The sequence below is a fragment of the Chelonia mydas genome, chromosome 6, assembly GCF_015237465.2.
Source record: "Chelonia mydas isolate rCheMyd1 chromosome 6, rCheMyd1.pri.v2, whole genome shotgun sequence".
NCBI lineage: Eukaryota > Metazoa > Chordata > Testudines > Cheloniidae > Chelonia > Chelonia mydas.
In genome coordinates this window covers 4751040-4776612 of record NC_051246.2, presented here as the reverse complement: position 1 = coordinate 4776612, position 25573 = coordinate 4751040, and the positions used below count along the sequence as shown (strand labels likewise).

Genomic DNA, 25573 nt, shown 5'->3' with positions numbered 1-25573 from the left:
GATTTATTTGGCGTTCAAATCCCATTTGGAGCTGGGTATCTGTGTAGTGGAGACAGTTGTCCTGCTGAGCTGGTTTCAGTCTAGAATTGCAACATAGGGGGCGTCACCCAGAGCCTAGGTCTGTGTTGCAGCTGGCGAGTGTGTCTGGCTCAACAAGACAGGGTTCTGGAGGCCCAGGCTGGAAGGGAAAATGGGCTCAGAGGTAATTTCAGCACATGAGGTGACAGTCCCAATGAGGGTCTCTGTGACCGAAACCAGCACACTATGCACTTGGGTTTCCTTCATTTCCTGTGATGCTTCCCGTGTTTTGTCCACTGATCTCAGCTGGGGACTGCAGACCTTGTTGGAATACAAACAAATTTAATAATAATAACAATATAATAATGAACAAAACTACCACGTGCTCTCCGAAATTATTTTGTAATGGGCTGAGAATTGAATTCACCTGTTTCCACTCCCCACCCCTAAACCAGTCCTGAATTAAACAGATTCAAGAACTGGTTAGGAGTTTATTCATTGCTTTCTTCAGGGCGTCCTTCACCTCTGTGTTCCTCAGGCTGTAAATGAGGGGGTTCAACATGGGGATCAGCAGCGTGTAAAACACTGAGGCCACTTTGTCTGTATCCATGGAATAGCTGGAGGTGGGACGTAAATACATGAAGAGGAGGGTGCCATAAAACAGGACCACAGTGGTCAAGTGGAACGTGCAGGTGGAGAAGGCTTTGTGTCGGCCCTCGGCAGAGCGGATCTGCAGGATGGTGGAGGTGATATAGACATAGGAGAGGAGGACAGTCACAAAGCTGATCACTTGAATGCAGCAAATTAAAACAAACATCACAATCTCATTGATGCGGGTGTCAGAACAGGATAGTGCCAGCAGTGGGGGGACATCACAGAAGAAATTATTGATGATGTTGGAGCTGCAGAATGACAGCTGAAATGTAAAATATGTGTTTAACATTGAATCCACCACCCCCACAGTGTACGCCCCAGCCACCAGCTGTTTACAAAGCTGCCTGGACATGGTGACCGTATAGAGCAGCGGGTTACAGATGGCCACATAACGGTCATACGCCATCACAGCCAGCAAGAGGCACTCAACATCTCCAAAAATAATAGAGAGATACATTTGCACAGCGCAGGCAGTGAAAGAAATGCTTTTCCTCTCGGCTAAGAAATTCAGCAGCATCTTAGGGGAAATTATCGAGGAAAAGCAGAGGTCACAGAAAGACAAATTCCTGAGGAAAAAGTACATGGGGGTGTGGAGTCGGGGATCAATTGTGATTAACAAGATCATCCCCCCATTCCCCACCAGGGTGATACCATAAGTCAGTAGGAAGACCCCAAACAGGGCGACCTGCAGCTCCGGACGATCTGTCAGTCCTGAGAGAATGAACTCAGTCACCTCTGAGTGATTTCCCCCTTCCATCTCCTCTCAAGAGTGATCAGACAGCTAGAGAGATGTGGGCAGGTAGATAGTGAGGAAATCCTGTCACTTCTCTGTTATGAAGTAAGTTAAGATAAATGGAGATCAGTTTCTTAACGGACATCAGTACCCACTCCGGGAAGGGCTTAGTCCACAGAGCCAGATGTTCACAGCTGGTCATTCCAGGTGTTCAATAAAATGGACAGACTGTGCAAATACAATGACACGCAGGTTAATCATGCCCCCCACACAAACACTCCTGTTCACTAATCCAAACAGAAAACAGTGACTTGTGACCCTGCTGTGACAGAATCAGTCTGAAGGGATTATTCCTTATCTAAAGAATTGGTGAGAGTAAAGGAGTTTCAATCTTTTGACCCTATTTGGGCAAGGGGAGCTCTGTGGCTTGACATGTCTATCTGGGGTAAAGTTGCTCACTGTGCTAATTAAGCGTTTTGGCATTTCCTGGAGTATGTATGAAAACTCAGCGACATCATGGGAAGCCCTGGCTTCAGTGACTAGGTAATTGCCTATTTTTTCCAACCCAGGAGGTCGCTCCTTTAGCTAAAGGGGTCGGAGTTGGGGCTGAGGCTTTTGGTGCTGGAGGTCTGGAATTCAATACCTGCTGATCCCCATGGTGTCTGAGTGTGTGTGTGTGTCACTGTAATTCAGGACAATAGCACGTACCTGCTGAGAAGAGAGAGAGAGAGAGAAGTGCTGGTGTTTCCTCATGGACAGAAAATGCCAGTTTGGAGCATTCGGGAAGTTTTATACTGAGATGTGTGATCTATGGGACATGATTCCTGAAGCAACTGGGAATATCTGAGCTGAGAGAGACACAACACCTAATTAATACTTTCAGTGAGCCAAAGCTACCCTTGGTTAATTGGTGCCCTGGTGACTAATTTGACCTACTCTTTCTACTGTGTTATTAAAAGATGCAATTTCTACCAGAGTTACAGAGTATGAGGTTAGGGGTATATTTCATCCTGCTGTTTTCAGTGCAAGCCGGGTACTGTGTAGAGCTGATCCACAAAGGGTTGGTTTTTTTGTTTGTTTTTTTTTGTGGAGACCGAAATCTTTTTGCTAAAACCTTAATATTTTGACTCTGAAATACCACGGGGGTGCCTCACATACTGCACACCACCAATCTCTTCCATGGGCCAGGCTCCCAGGCTGGACTATATCCCCCAGTATGCATGATGGTCTCTCCTCTTTCTGAACTGCCCTGGAACATCACCTGAATCCCACAGCCATGGTTTATGGAGGAGGGGAGTTTGGTATTTTGATAGAAATCTTATAATATCCAAGGAAAAGATTATTCATTGAAAAAAAGAGTTGAATGAAAAATCCAATTTCCCATAAAAAAAAAACTTCTCAAGAAAAATTTTCAAACACCCGTAGCAACAAATCTGGAATCAAAGTATCAGAAAGTCAGATACAGGTGAAACGTACTAAGGTAAGGTGTGAGAGTTGTGTTTGTTTCTCTTAAAGTTACCCACCCTCTTTATATATATATGAAAGGAAATAAAGTCACAATTGTTTAAAAACCGTTCTTTATTATTTGTTGACAAAACATTGAGAGAAATCAGAAGCTAGATGGGGGAGAGGGATATTGGGTTAGGGGGGTGGAGGAAGAGGGAAGTACAAGTCCACAAACCAAATCAAAATACAGGATATTCCAGCTTTCTGATGCTTGTGCAATCCTCTGGGGTTGACTGTGTGGGTCCCCGTAGCCTCCCCCTGCCTCGTATTCTTGGGCATCTGGGTGAGGAGGCTATGGAACTTGGGGAGGAGGGATGGCCGTTATTCCGGGGCTGTAGCTGATATCTTCCCAGTCATTCCTGGTTTCAAAATCACCTCAAATCCCCAATAGGTGGAATGGAAAACCTGCTAGACATGTAAGAGTACTCCAGATTATCTGGCTATTTATAGAGTGCGAATCACCCAAGGTATCCTATGTCCTTCCCTTGCTAGGTTACTCTCCAAAGTAGGAAAGATAGGTTCACTCCTTTTTCTTGATGGAGACCATATGATGACCAGAGGAGCTCAGGAGGAGACCACAGCATGCTACGGACTTCTGCAATTCACAAAACTATCCCTCTTGCATCCATATTATCTGCACACAGAGCTCAGCTGTAAGATGCTAAATAAATCTATGAGTCAACCAGAAATAGTCATTCTCTCATCTTAATATTAATACAATTTTTTGATAATGCATGTGAAGTTATAAAATGACACTGTATCTTGTTATGAATACATGTTCCAAACGGAGGCTGGCAAACTGGTCTGTCTTAAACAAAGAAATGTGTGTTCTACTTAATTTTGTATCTAAATAGGTGAGGAAAAAGCAGCAGGGAACATCTTTCTACACAGAGTTTTCGTCTTCCGGTAACCAGGTGGAAATGTTTCTCAAAGGGGGGATAGAGCTATAAAAAGAAGGGGCAGACATCCCAAGAAACTGATCTCTCTCTCTCGGCCCATTGATTCACTGCTTCTGAAGGCATAAAGTAAGCAGCCATTGGGCAGGGGGTGTGTTCTGACCTAAGAAATGTGGTCAGTAAGAGTGCTGCAAGTATGTGGTGAGGAAACTTTTTCTTTGAATTTCACATCATTTCTTAACTTAGGCACAAGTTGCATTCTAGCTTTATTTTTTTTGTAACCATGTCTGACTTCTATGCCTTCTCAGTTGCACTCATGCAAAATTTATCTTTGTAGTCAATAAAATTTGTTTTATTGTTTTAACTAATCCAGTGTGTTTAAATAGAAGTGTCTGAGAAGCTAATGTTGGAGACCCCAGGGCATGGCCACTAGTTAAGTTGAGGGGATGGAAGGCCATAAGGGTCGAGGAGGTCTCCCTGCTGAAGGCCTAAGGGCTTCTTCTCAAACCCCCTTAATAGAATTCATGCCTGGCTGGTTTGAGTAAGCTCTTTTGCTCTTAAAACAATGTTGCAGCCGCAGATAATGCCTTATAGTGTAAGGTTTGCTGATGCCAAGTTAAAGATAATAGGAGAGACAACTGCAAGGCCAGACAGAATGTGCTGGTTGTTTAAGTTGCTAGGAATGCTTGTTAGAGGTTGCAGGAAATAAACATTGTTGTAACCCATATGAGGAAGGCAGAGTATTTGTGTAAAGTTTTGATTGGCTGATGTGTAGTGCAGTAGCATTAAGGAATATAAAAGTGTGTGTAATGACCTGCTCTGGTGTGCAGGATTTGAGATTCTATTCTCCCTGTACCTTGTTTGCAGCTGCAAATAAACTTTTCTGCTTCTCCACCCCGTTGTGATTATTGAGTGAAGCATACCGGGTAACGAACCCCTGCTGTTGTTTTGCCTCTGGGCACTGGGTGCCAGCAACACTAAGTTGCATGCATATTAGTGCTATAAAAGAAATAATGGACAATGTAACTTGCATTGTCCAGGAGAGGACTGGGGAGCACAGGACGTACATTGCTGGAGGGAAATCAAAGACTGGGGAGTGTGTTGGGGACACCCTGCAGTATAACCAAGGGTGGTGAGAGCCTGAGTGTAACCCAACTATTCCTGGCCAGGCTGCAGTTACACATACATGCTCAGAGTGTGATTTGCATGCTAGACGGTTGTTTGTGAGTGGCCCGGGTGGAAGCCAATTCAGCAAGTCATTACAAGGTTGCAGGCAGGTGAGATACAGCTGCTAATTAGTCTGGGTTGGACCCTGGTATGTCACAGCCACCATCTAGAAAATATCCCAATAACACCAAAGGTGTGGTACTGACTGACAGTACTGTTCGACAGACAGGAAAGGGTGAGGTCACCATTGGGATGGGACCATGCACTGATCCATGGCTGCAGATGGACAAGGAGATTGTGATCATCACCTCCCCGCAAGGAGATCCATGGCAGGCCCAGTGATGACTCTTCCCTTCTTTACTATGGTAGGAGAAATTATCCCTCACAGGTGTGCAGGCTTGGCTGGTATAATCAGTGCTCTGGGGCATGTCAGTGCCCCCTTCTCCTAAGTGGTGCCAACCTGTGAGGCATTGCAGTGTTGATTGTAATAGGAGGAAAAATTGATGATCCAAGTCACCTATATTCTTTGCGATAATCCGTGGGGGAGGGGTTACAAAGAATGTCCACAAAGTACTGCTTCCCTGAACACAAGTAGAAACAACCAACAGCCAGCAATCTCTGTATTCAGAAACTTCCAACTCTTTCATTCCAGGTCTGTGCACAGGAAACACTATGCCCCTACTTCCTCTAGGAGTCATGCTCATAAATTCTCCACCTGCCTTCTCTGCCTCCTGTGACTCTGAGGTGCCTGGGGAAGTCCTCACTGAAAATGCCAAGGTCAGGGCAGGCTGCAAAAAGGAGGATATTCCCCAAACTGGTGGTTAACACTCAAGATCTCTGCAGGTTTCAGAGTAGCAGTCGTGTTAGTCTGTAAGCCCAAAAAGATAAGGAGGACTTGTGGCACCTTAGAGACTAACAAATTTATTTGACCATCAGCTTTCGTGAGCAACAGCATCCAATGAAGTGAGCTGTAGCTCACGAAAGCTAATCCTCAAATAAATTTGTTAGTCTCTAAGGTGCCACAAGTACTCCTTTTCTTTTTGAAGATCTCTGCAGCATCTCTGCAGATGCTGCAACAAAGTATCTCTGAGTAGGCCAGCTCCCTCCCAATTCTTTTGTTAATTTTATTTAGTTCTTATAACTTATTGTCAGTGAAAGAGAGTGTGATGTTGCACCCCATAATTCTTTATAGAAATATGCTTATGGCTGTAAATATGCCAAAACTGGAATATGTTTTACTCTAGATATGCCATGTAACATATCTCTGCAAAGCTTATGCTCTATTGAAAATATTCATCCCATTTGTATGCATATATCATTTTTGTACTCAAAGTTATGAATATTGGCTATATCCACAAGGAGATGCCTGAAAGAAACTGGATCAAAGGACAGTAACTACTGGGGTGTGAGTGATTGCTGGACCCAGACTAGGAGGAAGTCTAGTCTGTGAAAGAGGCTTATTGGAACATCTCTGAGGGTGAGATTTACCTGCTTTTAGTTTTTTACTGTATTAGGCTTAGACTTGAGTGTTTTATTTTATTTTGTTTGCTAATTTACTTTGTTCTGTCTGTTATTACTTGGAACCACTTAAATCCTACTTTTTGTATTGAATAAAAACACTTTTTACTTATTAATTACCCCAGAGTATGTATTAAAACCTGGTTGGGGGCATAGAGCTGTGCATATCTCTCTATCAGTTTTATAGAGGGTGAACAATTTATGAGTTTACCCTGTATAAGCTTTATACAGAGTAAAACAGATTTATTTTGGGGGTTATGGACCCCACTGTGAGCTGGGTATCTGACTGCTGGAGACAGGAGCACTTCTTAAGCTGTTTTCAGTTAAGCCTGCACCTTGTGGGTGATGTGGTTCAGACTTGGTTCTGTGTTTGCAGCTGACAGCTGACAAGTGTTTTTGTAACTTAAGGTTTCTTTTTACTGTTTCTTCTATTAAAATTCTTCTTGTAAGAAACTGAATGCTTTTTCATTCTTCTTAAGATCCAAGGGTTTGGGTCTGTGGTCACCTATGCAAATTGGTGAGGATTTTTATCAAACCTTCCTCAGAAAGGGGGGGTAACGTTTGGGAGGATTTGGGGGGGAAAGACGTTTCCAAAAGGATTCTTTCCTCATAACAATAACACCAGTTAGATGTTTGGTAGTGGCAACGAAAGTCCAAGGGCAAAAGGTAAAATAGTTTGTACCTTGGGGAAATTTTAACCTAAGCTGGTAAAAGTAAGCTTAGGAGGTTTTCATGTAGGTCCCCACATCTGTACCCTAGAGTTCAGAGTGGGAAAGGAACCTTGACAGAAACAGTTTCAGATTACACCTGAAATCTACAGGATTAAATTCAGGAGTTTGAAGAGGGGATCTAGATTGAGTAATGTGGCTTATGTAAATGAAATGAGAGATGTGCTCGACAAGTGGGTGAGGGGAAAAGGCATTAGAAGATTGGAAGAAATGTGTGATTTGGTTATTCAGGAACAATTGCTGAATATGTGCAGTGATGATGTAAAACAGTATTTGTGGGACAAAAAGGTGGATGCAGTGGGTGTAATGGCTGAGTTTGCAGACTCTTTTGAACCGTCGCAAGTGGCCATTAAACAGAAACCACTGGCAGAGGGACACAGGGTTGGGGGGAAGTAGAATCACCGTTTTACCCTAGGGAAAGAGGAGGCTAGGTGTCCATCTCCCCATTCCCCTGTTACTCGTCCCAACTCTCCTGTACGCGTAGAGGAGCCCAAGAGGTACCAGGATTGTGAGTCCACTGAGCATCTGAGGAATAAATGTCCTTTGCTGAGTGGGAACAGGCAGCAGGTAACACATGAGGCTGCTGCTTCTCAGAGCCAGGCTGCTGCCTCTTTCCACGCGGGATTTGTAAAGGGGGCTTCTACCCAGCCAAGCAGTGAGCACATGCATGCTGTTAAACTGAATGGGAAAGTTCTCCTGGGATTGAGGGACACGGGTGCAGAGATTTCTGTGGTCAGGAGGGACCTGATCCAGGAGAAGGATTTGTTGCCAGGGGAAATGGCAGCATTAGAACTGGTGGGAAGTTACAAAGTCCTTGCCCCTTTCGCTAAGGTACACATGGAAACTGGTGATTTGCAGGCTGAGCTGACTGTTGCCACAGTGGCACACAATTTTGAACCATTTCAACTGGGGAATGATTTCTTTGATGTGGCAGAATCTGCCCCAGGCTTGGTTAACAGCGAGAAGGAAACATGTGCTCAAAGCCCCAGGGTGGGGTGTGTGTGTGAAGTCACATGGGCTAGTGGGGGAATAGGAGAGAGTCTCTTAAATTCCTGTTTTCAGGGTAGCAGCCGTATTAGTCTGTATCCGCAAAAAGAAAAGGAGGACTTCTGGCACCTTAGAGACTAACAAATTTATTTATTATTCCTCTGTAGCAGTGAAGCATGCGGCTTTGGTGGCAGGGATATTTGTAACCAGCTCCTGTAGCCCTGGGGCTCATGGCAAGTCCCTGCGGAAGGGGCTGGACAAAGCCATCTCCTGTCCTGTGATCATCTGCCTGCGGGTGGGGAATGTTCCGCCTTGTAACAAGGAGGCCGTCCCAGCTGCTGACTGCCAGGAAGTTGCAGGTCGGCAGGGGACAGGCCCTGCTCTGGAGTGCACAGAAACATGTACCCCAAAGGTGGAAGTTGGGGTCCTGGTAACTGCTGTGGTGGGAACAGACCCCAGGGACTCTGTAGCTGGAAGCAAGCCAAACCTGAGGGAAAGAGGGGGATTCTGCTGGCCAGTGAAGGGTCTTTCACAGCTGATAGCTGTGAGCCCACAGCTGGATCAGGGTCAGCTTCCCATTTGGGGGATGCAGGAGTGTCTGACCCAGAGGGGAGCCCAGAGAGGAAAGTCCAGACAGAAGGTGAGGGGAGACGGGAGGGTCTGCCCACCTTTTGTAGGGAGGCTTTTTCACAGTAGGAGGGTGAAAAATCTGCATTTAAAATGCCAAACCCCTCTCCTGTGAATCAGATTTTAAGGGAAGACTGGGGCTCAGATCTCCTGGACGGGAGCGCCCACCCAGCTGACCTGTTGGGAGCAGAAAGTGGGGTAACTGAGGGGATCTTACTGATCCAAAGCACTCCATTAAAGAATGTTATTCCTGTTACCCTTATAAAAAATAACACCATCTCTTCCAGGCTCGGGGAGAAAAACTCTGCACTTGGAAAGCTTCACAAGAGGGATCGGCCGAGGGCAGGCATGGTTGCAGTGCCCCTTTTCCTCGCAAAGCCTCAGAAACATGCCTGAATTAAAAGCCTTCTCCAAAGAGGCAGAAGAATCTGCATCAAAACACCTACTAGGGTACACAAAGAAGTTGGGAAATGCTATAGACACTAAACAAGCTAAATTGTGTGAACAAAGCCTGTCCGCCGTAGACTTACTGTTAATCTTGTTTCTTTTACTACTTCATCTATGGGTCAAGACAAAGGAGTTAATACTATTGGTAAACGCTTTAAAGATGTGGGACACACCTGCTTTGTGGAAAAAAAGTTTTGTTCATGCTAGGGATTATAAGACAGGCTGAAAAGCATGTTGCTTTTCAGCTTATACCTGTAAAGAGGCTGGAAGCTTGGCAAAGCAGCAAAAGCATAACAGGCCTATGCTGCTGTTTGGAAGGGGAAATTGAGGAACACTGCCTCATGGCAGTGATGGCTAAATGCCAAGACACCTTAACAGTTATTGCTGTCTGCATTCTATTAGAAATACTACACCCCAACCTGTTTTCAGGCAGGGATGGTCTAGATAACACTTAGAACTGCCATGAGTGCAGGGGAGTGGAATAGATGACCTCTCTAGGTCCGTTCCAGCTCTATTATTCTACGATCTCACAAGAAGCCTTGCACTGGGAGGAGTGGGGACGCCAGCCTGAGCACTGGGCAGGGCAAAGAACACGCACCTCCCTGCACTTGACATTCAGCTCCACTGTACCCCCCACCACATGCACACACACAGTGCCCACTGCACACCAAAAATGCACACACAGACAGAGTGCCCAGTACACACACACAGCCTGTCACTGAGCTCAGTCAGAATGCAAAATAATCTCTATTGGAAAGCTGGGACAGCTGCAATATTTCCAATGGGCCTGAACAAAAAGAACCAAAGGGGATTCTCTTGCCCTGGCAGGGAAATAGGACTAGATTTCCCAACTGGTCTTTTCCATCTTTAGCTTCTCTGAGGCCTGGTTTATGCTTAAAAGTTAGATCAACAGAGCTCCGTTACAGAGGGCGGGGAAACTTTTCATACCCTGTGCGAGGTAGTTAGCTTGTACTGACCCTCAGTGTAATTCTTCCTTTGACCTAGCTACTGCCTCTCGGAGATGTGGATTAACTACATCGAAGGAAAAACCCCTCCATCAATGTGGAAAGCATCTACACTATGGCACTGCTGCATACCATAGCTAAGTCAACGTAATGGCCTTAGTATAGACATTCCCTGAATCGATGGGAGAGTTTCCCCCCTTCCTATTAAAGCAATTTTTCTCTCCTTTCCCAGTCACTCTTCTCCCTCCCTTGGTAAAGCTCTCTCCTTCTTTTGGTAGGTAAATATGTTCAGAAAAGTTGAAATTTCTCCTCTCAGGATAATTCCTTCCTTCCCCTCCCATGAATGTCATTTCTATTAAAGGCCAAAATTCTCTGAAACTGACTTGTTTGCCCATGACTTGGTTGTACCTCTTTGTTTTCCCTCCCTTCACTTACAATGAGTTGGGGACGGAAGCAGCGCCTGCTTAGAACCCTAAAATCAGACTAAGAGTCAAATCTTTCCCTGTTTGCTAACAGCACTAACATTACCCTTAATACCTCTGGAGCTGCTTCCTTGGCCAGAAGAGGTTAAATTTGGCTTTGATGACTTTGAGATTTGCTCCCTGGAGCATCTTTGCTCCCAGGACAACAGGTGTGCACAGCACATGCAATTACTGTTGTTGCCATGTCCTTCCTTGTGGAAATGGCACACAGAGGGCCAGAGCATTAGGTGCTCTGGATTGCTTGCTCTCCCCTGAGGTCTTTTTTATATGATACAGTCAACTCAGTTTATATGATACAGTCAACCACTTTATTTGTTGGTCATCTCTCCAAATGTCTCTTTAAGTAATTTCGAAGCATTGGGACACAAAGGTTTCTAGAAGTGGGTGAATTTCTTCTGGACTAATAATTTATTGTCAAAAACAATACCGTTTGGTTTGTCCTGAGACTATTCACAAATGTGTTACAAATTCTCCTAATAACTTTGTCCCAAAACAATGTGTGTGTGTGCGGGGGAGCATTTAGGTGCCGGTCGCAACGCAGCAACCGTAGGAAGCGGTGGTGGTCCTTCCCGATGTAATTTTGGGGTGTTCACCTGTGAGGTGGGAGATACAGGTTCAATTCCTCCTTCTGTCCAGTGCTGGGCAAAGCCATGTGTGCCATTGCACTCCATATTCTTTATGAAAATATGCTTTTGAATATGATATCACTGGAATATGCTTTATGCTAAGTGCCCATGTAACATATCATTATAAAGGTTATAATCTACTAAGTGTGTTCATCCTATTTCTTTACATGGATTATTTCTATGTCTGGAGTTAGGAGAATAATGTGTAAATTTGTATTACTGATGAAGACATATTAAGTGAGGGCCATTAAAGGTGCTTCAGAATCAATGAACCGTGAATGGCTCTGTTTACTTGCAACCCTTCCTGTGTACCTGTGGGCCAACCCAGGAAGAATGGAGACTGGGGTCTTACAGTGATATGTAACCTTGTCACCTGATACTGAAATCCATCTTGAAGCTGAAAGAAAAGGAGTACGTGTGGCACCTTAGAGACTAACAAATTTATTTAAGTACTCCTATAAAAGTACTCCTTTTCTTTTTGTGGATACAGACTAACACGGCTGCTACTCTGAAACACATCTTTGAAACAAAGGTTTTCTGCCCTAAGAATGTTCTATGTAAAGTGGGGAAGGCAAATAATGAGTCTCTTCATCTCCCCACTCCACAGAGATACCTGCAGGCACCTGGAAACAAAAGGACTGTAACCACAGGGGTGAGTGAGAACAGGCTGGACCCAGGTCAGAAAAGGCATCTGACCTGAGAAGGATTTTACCTGAAGTAACAACTGGGGTGAGAAGTTAACATTTGTAACTGGTTTCTCAGTGTATTAAGCTTTGCCTTGCATGTTTTGTTTTATTTTACTTTGTGACTTACTTTGTTCTTTCTGTTACGACTTAAAATCACTTAAATTCTACTTTTTATACTTAATAAAATCACTTTTCTTTATTTCTAAAGTCTTTGTAAGTAACTGTAACCTTGCGGGGTGCAAACAGCTGTGCATCTCTCTCTTGCAGTGATACAGAGGGCGAACATGTATCATTTGACCCTGTATACAGAGTAAAACGGAATTATTTGGGGTTTAGATCCTGTGGGGGAAAGAATTGTTGACCTGACCCTCTCCCACTTTGTGACAAGACCTATGCACTATATGCAGCATAGGCAAGAGCAGTAACGCAAGAGACCTACAGGCCTGCATCCTGTAAGACTTAAGCTAAGAGCATGTGCTGGGTCATGGTATTTTGACACAGGTAACAAACTAGGCCAAACTTTCACCTAGCTCAAGTCCCTAGCTGTCTATTATGTACAACCCCCCCAAACCTGCAAAAGCTGTGAGACAAAATGCTGCCACATGCAAACCACAGATCTTGATAACAAGAAAGTGCGTCAGCACAATGCTAATTCTAAAGCTATTTACCCTGGCTCCTTATAAGGCTTTATTAACAATGCTTGAGTGATCAAAAAAATTAAGGAAATGTATCATTTGACTGAAATGTAAAAAGCTATATAAGACTGGTATTTTAGGGGAAGGACAGAGGGAGACCAGGGGGGCACCTGTGTGTGACCGTCTCTGTCTCCTCCCTGCATGCTTGTATTCAAAATAAAAGGACCTCAGACTGTTTAAATCAAACAGATGGTGTGACTCGTTTTCCACAACAATCCCATTTGGAGCTAGGTGTCTGGGTGCTGGAGACAGGTATCCTGCTGAGCTGGTTTCAGTCCAGATCTGCAGCTTTCGGGGTGTGCCCAGACCCTGGGTCTCTGTTGCAGTAGGCTAGTATGTCTTAGTCAACGATACAGGGTTCTGGAAGCCCATGCTGTCCGGGAAAATGTGCTGAGAGGTAATGTCAGCACATCAGGTGACAGTCCCAATGAGGGTCTCAGTGACCAAACACGTCACACTCTGCACTTGGGTTTCCTGCATTTCCAGAAAGCATCCCTGCCACTGAGTGATGTGCTCTTCCAATCTGGGTTGCTCTAAATCTCTGTTCTATTCTGGCTAACTAATTAAATAACCATTGGAACAGAGACATGAAGTTGAGCATCTCACTCTCTAGGTGGGTGCCCCTAGACACCAGCCTACAGAATCATTCTCTCTTTCTGGAATTGTGATTCTTCCCATGTTTTGTCCACTGATCTCAGCTGGGACCTGCAGACCTTGTCGGAATACAAACAAATTAATAATAATAACAATACAATAATGAAAATGCTACCACGAGCTCTGCGAAATTACATTGCAATGGGCTAGGAATTGAATTCACCTGTTTCCACTCCCCATCACTAAACCAGTACAGAGTTAAACAGATTCAAGAATTGGTTAGGAATCTATTCATTGCTCTCCTCAGGGCATCCTTCACCTCCGTGTTCCTCAGGCTGTAGATGAGGGGGTTCAACATGGGTATCACAAGCATGCAAAACACAGAGGCCACTTTGTTTGTGTCCATGGAATAGCTGGAGGTGGGACGTAAATACACAAAGATGATGGTGCCAAAAAGCAGGACCACAATGATCAAGTGGAAAGTGCAGGTGGAAAAGGCTTTGCGTCGGCCCTCAGCAGAGCGGATCTTCAGGATGGTGGAGATGATATGGACGTAGGAGAGGAGGACAGTCACAAAGCTGATCACTTGAATGCAGCACGTGAAAGCAAACAGCACAATCTCATTGATGCGGGTGTCAGAACAGGAGAGAGCCAACAGTGGGGGGACATCACAGAAGAAATGATTGATGATGTTGGAGCTGCAGAATGACAGACGAAATGTAAAACACGTGTGTATCATTGAATCCACCACCCCCAGAGCGTACACCCCAGCCATCAGCTGTTTACAAAGCTGCCTGGACATAATGACCGTATAGAGCAGCGGGTTACAGATGGCCACATAACGGTCATACGCCATCACAGCCAGCAAGAGACAACCAACATCTCCAAAAGCGAGAAAGAGATACAGTTGCACAGCGCAGGCAGTGTAAGGAATGTTTTTCCTCTCGGCTAAGAAATTCAGCAGCATCGTAGGGGAAATTATCGAGGAAAAGCAGAGGTCACAGAAAGACAAATTACTGAGGAAAAAGTACATGGGGGTCTGGAGTCGGGGATCAATCATGATTAACAAGATCATCCCTCCATTCCCCACCAGGGTGATACCATAAATCAGTAGGAACACCACAAACAGGGGGACCTGTAGCTCCGGACGATCTGTCAGTCCTGAGAGAATGAACTCAGTCACCTCCGAGTGATTTCCCTCTTCCATCTCCTCTCAACAGAGATGAGGCAGCTACACAGATGTAAGCAGGAGGATGGTGCAGAAAACCTGTCCCTTCTCTGTAATGAAGTAAGTGAAGATAAATGGAGATCAGTTTCTCAGAGGACATCAGTACCCACTCAGGGAAGGGCTTAGTCCACAGAGCCAGATGTTCACAGCTGGTCATTCCAGGTGTTTGATAAAATGCACATGCTGTGCATATACAATGACAGGCAGGTTAATCATGCCCCCCCGCCCCCGACAAACACTCCTATTCACTAATCCCAATTAAAAAAACAGTGACTTGAGACTCTGCTGTGAGAGAATCAGTCTGAAGGGATTATTCCTTCGCAAAAGAAGGGGTGAGAGGAAAGGAGTTTCAATCTTTCCACCCTCTTTGGGCCGGGGGAGCTCCATGGCTCGGCATGTTTGTTTGGGATAAAGTTGCTCACTGTGCTAATTAAGCTTTTTTGGCATTTATTGTAGCCTGTATGAAAACCCAGAGACAGAATGGGAAGCTCTGGCTTCAGTGACTTGGTAATTGCCTATTTTTTCCAACCCAGGAGGTCGCTCCTTTAGCTGAAGGGGTCGGAGCTGGGGCTGAGGCGTTAAGTGCTGGAGGTCTGGAATTCAGTACCTGCTGATCCCCATGGTGTCTGCATGTGTGCGTGTGACTGTGATGCTGGACAACAGCAGGTACCTACTGAGAAGAGAGAGAGAGATGTGGTGGCATTTCCCCATCATCCGAAACTGCCAGTTTGGAGCATTTGGAAAGTTTTATAGTGAGATTTGTGATCTATGGGACATGACTGCTGAAGCAACTGGGAATACCTGAGCTCAGAGAGACAAAACACCTAATTAATGTGCTCAGTGAACCAAAGCCACCCTTGGTGTAACTCATGTCCTGGGGATTAATTCGACCCACTGTTTTCTACTGTGTTATTGAATGATGAAATTTCTACCAGAGTTGCAGAATATGAGGTGAGAGGTATATTTCATCCTGCTAATTTCAGTGCAAGCCGGGTACTGCATAGAGCTGATGCACAAAGGGGATTTTTTTATGGACACTGAAAGCTTTTGGCTGAAAACTTAACATTTTGGCTTGGAAATACCATGGGGGTGCACCAGATTCTACACACCACCAATCTCTTCCATGGACCAGGCTCCCAGGCTGGACTCCATCCCCCATGATCCATGATGGTCTCTCCTCTTGCTGAACTGCCCTGGAACATCACCAGAGTCCCACAGCCCATCAGAAAAACTGCTCAAGAAAAATTTTCAACCAACCTTAGCAACAAGTCTGGAATCAAAGGAACAGACAGTTAGATACAGCTGAAACATACTAATTGTTTCAGAATCACCTCATTGTCCCGACCCCAATAGATGAAATGTAAAACCTGTAACTCATGTAAGAGTACTACAGATTCTCTCTCTCTCTCTCTCTGTATCTATCCATCCATAGGACGCCAATCACCATGGCATTCTATGTCCTTCCCTTGCCAGGTTACTCCCCAAAGTAGGAAGGATAGGTTCACGCATCGTTCTTGATGGAGACCACATGATGATCAGAGGAGCTCAGGAGGAGACCACAGCCATCTGCCCTCCATTGTTAATTTGGTGTTTCTATCTTCCCTCTACTGTTTTCCATCCATGTGCAGATTGAATATTGTTATGTGCAGCACCAATAGAGAGGTAATTTATTGTGCATACTACACCGAGATAGGATATATATTTTTAAAAGTTCCTAGGTATGGAAGAAGAAGAGAGAATATTAAAACAAGGGATAATGAACAAGAAAATTGTTAATTAAGATGCTTAAGATGCTTATTTAATCTGAAATCAAATAAAAAGAAAAATAACACTGCCCTTGGAGTACAGGTATTTTATCATCCTTTTCTAAGAACTCAAGCTAGTAAACAGAGCAAAATGTGGCGTACTGACAACAGCTATGTAAGTAAAACAAAGTCATCAAGGTCATTAAGTGAAAGCATATAAAATATGCCCCAGAGGCCCCATTAAATAACCTACTCCTACCACGGACCACTAAATCTTCAGGGAAAGCTGCTCTTGCAGAATGAAGCATCTGCCAAAAAACTAGCATGCTATGGACTTCTGCAGATCACCAAACTATCCCTCTTGCATGCATATTATCTGCACACAGAGCTCAGCTTTAAGGTGCTAAATAAATGTATGAGTCAACTAGAAATGCTCTCACCGCAAATAGTAATACAATATTTGCTGATACTGGAAAGGAGAGTAAAAGGCATTCACTCGGGATTATACAATGTCTCTGGAATGTCAACTCTTCCTTTGATTAATACTTCACACACATAGAACAGTAAAAATAAGTAATAAAGTGACACAGACAGCAAAACAAAGCCACAGACAAACAAATGACAACACTGAAAATATGAAGGGAAGTAAAACATCAAGTGGTTGGTGATGGGTATTTTACATGAGTGTTTAGGACCCACTCAATGCAAGTGCACAGAGCCTTGTAGAAACAGGCAAAGTTTTCCTGCTTTCACATTGTGTGTCACCAACTCAAAAACTCGGAGTAGACTGACTCATTATGTTTTTACACGCCCTGCATGGCATTAACACATGGCTTTGAAGTAGGGATCTCTCTGCAAACTCCAAAGAGCTTGCAAATAAGGTCTTTATCCTACCCAACACCTAGCACCCCACCAAACCTAGTGCTGCTTGCTACTTGTGAGTCAAAGGGAGTACTCTGAAGATCCAAAACTGTACCAGATAGCAAAGATCTGGCCTTAATGGTTTCCAATACTTCTCCCCAAACAAATGCTAAAACTTAATGGAAATCACTTGTCTGGACAAGTGATTTCCATTATGTTTTAGCATTTGTTTGGGGAGAGCTGTCTCTCTCCTGCACCGTGGCAGCCACCTGGCTGGAAAGGAGTGGGGTATCTCCCCTGACGCAGCAGCCACCAAGCTGGGGCTGGGAAGGAGGGCCATCTCTCCCTGGCAGCCGCAGCCCTGAAGCTGGAGAGAGTCGCATCTCTTTCCAGCTGGTGCAGCCCTGCACCTCCCAATTTCCCCTCACTCCCTATCTCACCCAAATGCTCCCTCACCTACTCCCTATTCCTCCCAAGGCCACCACTTCATCTTATGCATGCATTCTCTCCAGGGTCAAGGTGCATGGCCCTTCACTCCCTCATGTATGGCCACCCAGGCACATACCTTAGAGGGAATTATAGAAATGACCCTTCTGAATGGAATCACTATTATAAAAATGGCGTGTTGGATGATGGTGGTGCAGGTTTTGACAGATGAGAGGAAGAGATTGATTTTTATGGTTTCACACGCAAAAAGTAGCCTTAAACTTTCTATGCAAATGCCTTTTATTTCACATGGAAAGAGCAATTAAAGAATGAAAACTGGTAAATTCCCCGTGAAAGAGGGGACAATTTAATTTCTGTGCCCTTCCATGCTGGGATCTCTTCAATGCATGGCCAGGGATTTCATTTTGTGAAATGACCCTCTGGTAACACTAACAGCTCCTATGCATTGCAAATATCCATTCTCTTCCTACAGGTCTCAGAACTTGTTTTTTTCTGAAATAGAGATGAGCCCTTCCTGCACAATCTCCTGCATGGAGATGTTCCTAGTGGCAGCCTCTTGTCCCTGCCCAGCAACCTGGTGAAGCTAAGGAAGAGAGAATGTGCAGACTCCCCTGCCTTATAGTGACATCACACAGGCAGAAGGGGCATCATTAGACCTTCTACATTCCTCAACTTGTGCCTAACGAGGATGCTCAGGTCTTGTCTGCACTGTGCCCAGGTCTGCTGGATATGGATAGATTTGCTTAAAGAGGTAACCATAACATGGACACTACCCATTAGATCACATCCCCTGCTGGTGTAAATGGATGCCTCTCCCTGGGAGTCATTGGGCGAGATTCACAACTGGTGTAAATCAGCAGAGCTCCATTGAAACCAAAGGGCCAGATCTTCAACTGGTGTGAATCTGAGTATGTTTTGAATCCTGAATGGGACAACATACCAAGACACAATCACTTGACATTTTTAAATCAAGACTGGATAGCTCGCTAAAAGACATGTTCTAGTTTTAATTAGTGGGCAAGGTTTCATGCACTGTGTTAGGCAAAGGTCAGACTAGAAATCATGAAACTATGGAAAATCTGTGTCACTTAAATGAAGTCAATGAGCCAATCCCCAGGTGCTGTAAATTGACATAGCTTCATAGAAGTCAATGGCCCAGATCCCTTGCTGGTGTAAATCAGTGTCGCTCTATTGAACTCCTGGCTGGCTAAAGGAAACTGCAGCACCATGGACAGCTCAGAAGTGGCAGGGACTGGGGGAATGAGAAAGCGCTCCTAGCTTGGCCTGGGGCAGTAGCCCAAGGGAGCTGGGCCTTGGCTGCTTGGCCTAAACGTACATTTGCCCTGAGGTAAAGGAGAAGCGTTACTGAAGGCTGGGGCTATGGGGCAGTAGCAGTAGGGGTAGTAGGGAGCTGAAAGCAGTTTAGTTAAAGGGACACAGTGATGTGTGGCTGCTATTCTTAGGGTCTCTGGGCCCCATGGGACCTGGAGTAGTGGTTAGGCCACTGAGGAAGTGGCCTTCAATTGGACAACAGTAAAAGGGATCCAAACTACTTAGTGTCCCCAATGGAGAGGTAGGGCCAGAAGGACCCAGACAAGGCAAAATCGTTGCCTCCAGGGAGGAAGCCCTGGGGTATGGCCTGATCATACAATCATAGAATATCAGGGTTGGAAGGGACCGCAGGAGGTTATCTAGTCTAACGCCCTGGTCAAAGCAGGACCAATCCCCAACTGATTCCAAAGCTGGGTCTGTTTAAAGATTATGGACACACCAACCAGAAGGGGTACTTGTCAGAGATGAGTGCCACGCTGCTACAGACCTCTAAAGTCATTAAAGGGGTCCTTTAGAGTTTGTCCTAACAGCAACCCCTTGTCCATACCCAGAAACCCAGTCAAGCTGGGGAAGAGAGAATGCGCATTATCCCCCTGCCCTCTACTGATGTCACACAGGAGGGTGGGGCTTCACTGAAACCTGTTTCATTCCTTAACAGATCCACTGAGGGGAATTTTTCATTTGTTTAAACATCTCCCCAAAATGTAGGGCTGTATTCATCCCTTAATGAATGAGAGAAGAGGGATGTCAAATCTAGGAAGTCATTGATGGAGGAACACTGGGTCTGCTGAATTTGGCCCCTGTCCTAGGTCCCCTTGGAAGGCCTTTTTCATGAACTGTCTGGGATGTGGAGGTAGATCCGGACTTCACAGAGACCAGACCAGAAGTTAACAAGATTCAAATCCATGTTAACTCCTGCTGGCTCCCCTCCACAGCTGGATCCCCAGGTTATGTACCAACTGGGAGCAAGTTAAACACACTATGAGCCATTGCTATGTGTCTCTTTGGAGGTGGGAGGGATGGGAGTGAAGAGTTTCATGGCGATAGAATAAATTCACATTCCTACAGACTTTAAGGGGTGTTACTGTTCAATCTAGGGGTTGTTCCCATGGAATTTGTTCTGATTGTGCTGCTGATTACATAGGGCTATGGGTGTGGCTACACCTGTTTGGTATGCTTCACAGACAGGAGTCCTCTCGCATTCTACGTTTCATATGTTTGAATAGCTGATTTTTTTGTCTTGTATTTGGAAGAGTGTAGCTTTTGGTGGGAGTGGAATTGTTTGTGGATTTGTTTGTTTTGTTTTTTGTTTTGTTGCCTTTTTACCGTATGCCTTATAATGTATCATTTGAAAACTCACAATTTGCTAATCAGTATTGTCCTGATAAAATACATGTGGCATGTGAAGTTTTAAGATTACATTGTATAGTGTTTTCTGTAAACATCAACTCAATGTGCAGTGGCAGTCAAAAACGTGAACAAAATGTTGGGAATCATTAATAAAGGGATAGATAATAAGACAGAAAATATCAACTTGCGTCTATATAAATCCATGGTATGCCCACATCTTGAATACTGCATGCAGATGTGGTCACTCCCTCTCAAAAAAGATAAATTGGAAAAGGTTCAGAAAAGGGCAACAAAAATGATTAGGGCTATGGAACGGCTTCTCTATGAGGAGAGATGAATAAGACTGTGAATTTCTAGCTTGGAAAATAGACGATGATGGACAGGGGATATGACAGAGGTCTATAAAATCATGAGTGGTATAGAGAAAGTAAATAAGGAAGTGTTATTTACTCCTTCTCATAACACAAGAACTCAGGGCCACCCAATGAAATTAATAGGCAGCAGGTTTAAAACAAAAAAAGAAGTATTTTTTCACACAATGGACAGCCAACCTGTGGAACCCCTTGCAAGAGGCTGTTGTGAAGGCTAAGACTATAGCAGGGTTCAAAAAAGAGCTAAATAAATTCATGGAGGATCGGTCCATCAATGCCTATTAGCCAGGCTGGGCAGGGATGGTGTCCCTAGCCTCTCTTTGCCAGAAGCTGGGAATGAGTGACAGGGGATGGATCACTTGACGATTACCTGTTCTGTTCATTCCCTCTGGGGCACCTGGCATTGGCCACTGTTGGAAGACAGGATACTGGGCTACATGGACCTTTGGTTGGACCCAGTATGGCCGTTCTTATGTTATTAAGGTCTTATTAATATGTTTCAAACTGAGGTTGGCAAACAGGTCTATCTTAAACAAAGAAATGTGTGCTCTGCTTAATTTTGTATTTAAGCAGTAAACAGAGTTATCAACAGGAATTGAAACCAAAGAAGCTCAAAAAGATGAGGAAAAAGTACAAAGGAAACATGCTTGCACATAGACATTTTGTTTCATGGTAATCAGGTGGAAATGTTTCTCAAAAAGGGGGATAGGATTATAAAAGACACCACTCACTCTGTCTCTCTCTCTCTCTCTGCCCGTTGATTCACAGCATGTGAAGGGATAAAGGAAGCAGGCATTGGACTGGGGGAGGGGTCCTGACCGAAGAAGTTTGGTCAGTAAGACTGCTGAAAGCTTGTGGGGATGAAACTTTTGCTTTGAATTTCACATTGTTTGTTATTTTCACTCATTTAAAATCTATCTTGTGGTCAATAAATTTTGTTATATTGTTTTATCTAATCCAGTGTGTTTAAATAGAAGTGTCTGAGAAACTAAGTTGCCTGTATCTTAGTGCTACTAAAGAAATAATGGACAATGTAGCTTGTATTGTCCAGGAGAGGACTGGGCAGCACAGGACATACATTTCTGGAAGGAAATTGAAGAGTGGGGAGCGTGTTGGCGTCACTCTGCAGTATAACCAAGGGTGGTGAGAGCCTGAATGTAACCCAACTATTCCTGGCCAGGCTGCAGTTACACACACACGTTCAGCATGTGATTTGCATGCTAGACAGTTGTTTGTGAGTGGCCCAGGTGGAAGCCACTTCAGCAGGGATGGACCCATGCACTGATCCATGGCTGCAGATGCACAAGGACATTGTGGTCATCACCTATCCCCAAGGAGATCCATGGGAGACCCAGTGATGACTCTTCTGTTCTTCACTATGGTAGCAGAAATTATCCCACAGGTATGCAGACTTGGCTAGTATTATCAGGATTTAGGTGCCAGTTGCAATGCAGTCACTGTAGGAGGCGGTGGTGGTCCTTCCCTTTGTAATTTTTAGCCCAATAGTTGGGGTGTTCACCTGTGAGGTGGGCGGTGCGACCAGCCTGTAAAAACATCTTACCAATGATATGCAGTGAGTTCTTTTTCAGAATTAGCTATTTTAGTCATATCTCCATTTGCATGTGTTATTTGGAGAATTCGCTTTCCCACGTCCTTTTGGGTTTCTTGCAAAAAATGAATTACTTTTGCTTCTTGAAGCAGATGGTCAGCTAATTCCTGCCAATCCAAACCGAGGGAGATGGAGAAGTTAACTAAGGTGCCCATCATGGTACTTTGGGCTCTCTCTAGCTTAGGAAGGTAATAAGTGTGGTTATTTGTGTAGAAAATGCTTGAATTGCATCTACACACATCCACTGGTGGCTAGCTAATGCTTTCCTCCTCGCAAAATATTGTTTCCCAGGATACAACACATACACATTGTCCATTATATAAAACACGGGTTACATTTTCCAGTTCATCCTAAAAGCATGTGCTGAATGATGTATCCCTACTGCATGGTTCTGTAGTGGCAGGCAGGGAGAGGCATACCCATTTGCAAGGGTCCCACTCTGTACACTGTTGTGTGTCCAATAGTCTGTTCTCTTTCGCGGCCCACTAACCCATAACGCAAGGTAACCAGAAAGATCCCATGGTTAATTTTGGTAGTGGACTGACTTTCCATAGCTCTGCCTCCACAGATTGCTGATGGGCAATTTTGACAATAATTTCTCCAAGTAGCCGTTCAGGCTTAACCATGCTGGAGACATATTGTATTCATTCATGCTTATAGGCATCAAACAAAGATCTTTTTCTGTTATTTTAAAAGGTGCTCCAGTGCTTTAACATTTCCTGATATTACCCAGAACATTTCATCTTTGAGTGATGCTAAGCTAAGAATTTGCATCTCAGTGGACCCCATGGCTAAGGCAGTTTTGTTTCCCAATTTCAGCTGTTCCTTGTACAGCAGCCAGGTGGTAGTGTTTAACCATTTCCACAGATTCCATGTCGCTTTCAGATTACCTAGGCCTATTTGTACTAAATCCACATTAGCATCTGCCTGCTTGTGTATGAGATGCTCCTATAATTGTGATACGACACTCAATTTATTTCTGATTATCTCTAAATCTACCATATTCATAATCCCTGTTCGAAAACCAACCCCTCCGAATATAGTGTCTGCTATATTTTGTTTGGTCCCACCATAGGGACTTTGGTATGTTTTCATGCAGGCTTTTAATATAGGAAGAGAGTAGGGCAAACATTCTGGCTCCACTCTTGACACATTCAGCTGGGTCCAATCCATATTAATTTTAATTTCTATGAACAAAGGATTCAGGAGGACCTTTATGGGGTCACTCTGAGTTATAAACAGTTTGGGTTCCTTTATCCTGATCGGGGTGCTTCTTTTGAAAGCAACATCTGTGGTCCAAGCCCTGGTCTACATTGGAGGGGGGATTGACCTAAGTTACGCAACTTCAGCTGTGAGAATAGCGTAGCTGAAGTCAATGTATCTTACCTTGTGTCCTCACAGCACGGGATCGACTGCCACGGCTCCCCCATTGACTCCTCTTCCACCTCTCGCTGCAGTGGAGTACAGGAGTCTACGGCAGAGCGATGGGGGATCGATTTTATCACGTCTACACTAGACATGATAAATCGATCCCCGATAGATCAACCCACGATCCAGTGGGTAGTGTAGACGTACCCCAAGTCTTAGTACGCGTATCTGGGAAGCAAAGGTTTGGATTTCTGTGGGATACTGGACAATATCCTACTATGACAGTTAGTATTGTCCCTGTCTTAATAGGCTCATCCCATGGATATGGTAATCATGGGTAGCTGGAACTCCAGGTGGTATCCCCATAGAGACCCTCTATTTTCACCCCTATTTTCCAGTGGTTTGGTACTCCTGTGGTGTTTATAAGGTGAACCTTAAGTCCCACTTCCCTGTCCCGGGCATAAATATTGGTATTTCCTAGTGGCCTCAGGATTCAATTTGTATTTTTATCATACCATTCTAAGAGGATTCCTGGTTCCCTGATGGGGATCCATGATTGATTATTTAGGGGGGAATGATCCTTGACCAGGAGAGAGATTGCGGTGGGCTCCCACAAGATATTGTTGAATATCTGGGACATACAGGCCCCTAAGAACAGGGACTGCCAAACCTTATACTGCGGTTTCATGGATTTGGAGGGTAGAAGTGGTCGAGCAGCACCTTATGTTCCGAATCCCAGGAGTCCTTTCCTGTAAAAAGTCCAAGACATTATTTTTCATGAAAAAAGTTTAATCTGTGAAACATGTACCCATTTTAATTTTCCATCCTTCTCACTCAATACAGTATATCAGTGGGCTGAGGTGGTCCGCTATGGAATAGGGTCCTGTCTGTTTTGATTCCAGTGAGTGGCCCCTTTTCCCCAATTTAAGACACATGACTTGATCCCCAATTTCCCATAGGGCTGTTTCAGTATGCTTTTGTGCATGGATTTTTTTTTTTTATTCATTTGTTCTATAGCTTGTTCGACCCTATACTGGAGAGTGGTTTTCTCTTGTTTCAGCTGCTTAAGCCACTGTAAGTATTCACGCTGTGTTACATTAGGGATTTCTCCTTGATCTTGTGTTAGGTGGCTAGGGTCAATCACAAGGTGCACTGAGTCTCCAAACATAATTTGAAAAGGCTGCATTTTGGTTTTCAGTCTGTTGCTGCTGCAGATATCTGCTAGAATCAGAGGCAGCTTGTCTGGCCAATCTTTTCCAGTAGGATTTACTACTTTCTGCAGTGTTTCCTTAATGGTGCATTTCATGCGCTCTACCTGACCCGAGGATTGGGGTTGGTATGTTATATGAAATTATTGTTTGATTCCTAAAGCTTGTAACACTGATGTAAAAATTTCTCCCACAAAGCCTCCCCCATTATCAGAATCTCCTGTTTCAGGGGTACCATATCTACACACCCACCTCATTAAAAAAATTCTTAGCTACCACCGTGGTGCTATTAGTTTTAGTGGGAAATGTTTCTACCCATCCTGAAAAGGAATCAATTATTACTAACAAGGATTGAAATCCTTCTTTACTTCTTGGTAACTTGTCAATAACATTAATCTGAACCGTATGCCAGGGCCCGAGCCCCCGTTGGTGCATCACGGGTTACCAGTGAGGGGGTCGTGATCTATCCTGTGCACACCGAATGCAGCTCCTTACCCATGTTCTAACTTCAACTTCCATATTTTTTCCATTCTGCAACTTGTCTTAACCTATGTAAGGTTCCTTTTACCCCCTCATTCATGAATTGATGAGCTACATTAATCAGTTCTTGCCTTTCCACTTTTCCTGGAGTTTGGTGACTTATAGCAGCACCCATTGGTTTGGGGGCATCAGTAGGGGTGCTTTTAGCTTGGCTTCTAGTTACAATTGCTATACTGTGTTGCTGG

General features: G+C 44.4%; 2 protein-coding genes across 2 annotated transcripts; both read right to left on the bottom strand.

The window, feature by feature from the left end:
- Positions 1-275: 275 nt before the first annotated feature.
- Positions 276-1429, bottom strand: LOC102937029 (olfactory receptor-like protein OLF2). The gene has a single exon (XM_037901481.2). It carries the CDS (start codon positions 1427-1429, stop codon positions 491-493), a length of 939 nt encoding a protein of 312 aa, XP_037757409.2. The 3' UTR covers positions 276-490.
- Positions 1430-13597: 12168 nt separating this feature from the next.
- LOC102932865 (olfactory receptor 1038) lies at positions 13598-14536 on the bottom strand. The gene has a single exon (XM_027818849.3). It carries the CDS (start codon positions 14534-14536, stop codon positions 13598-13600), a length of 939 nt encoding a protein of 312 aa, XP_027674650.2.
- Positions 14537-25573: the final 11037 nt, after the last annotated feature.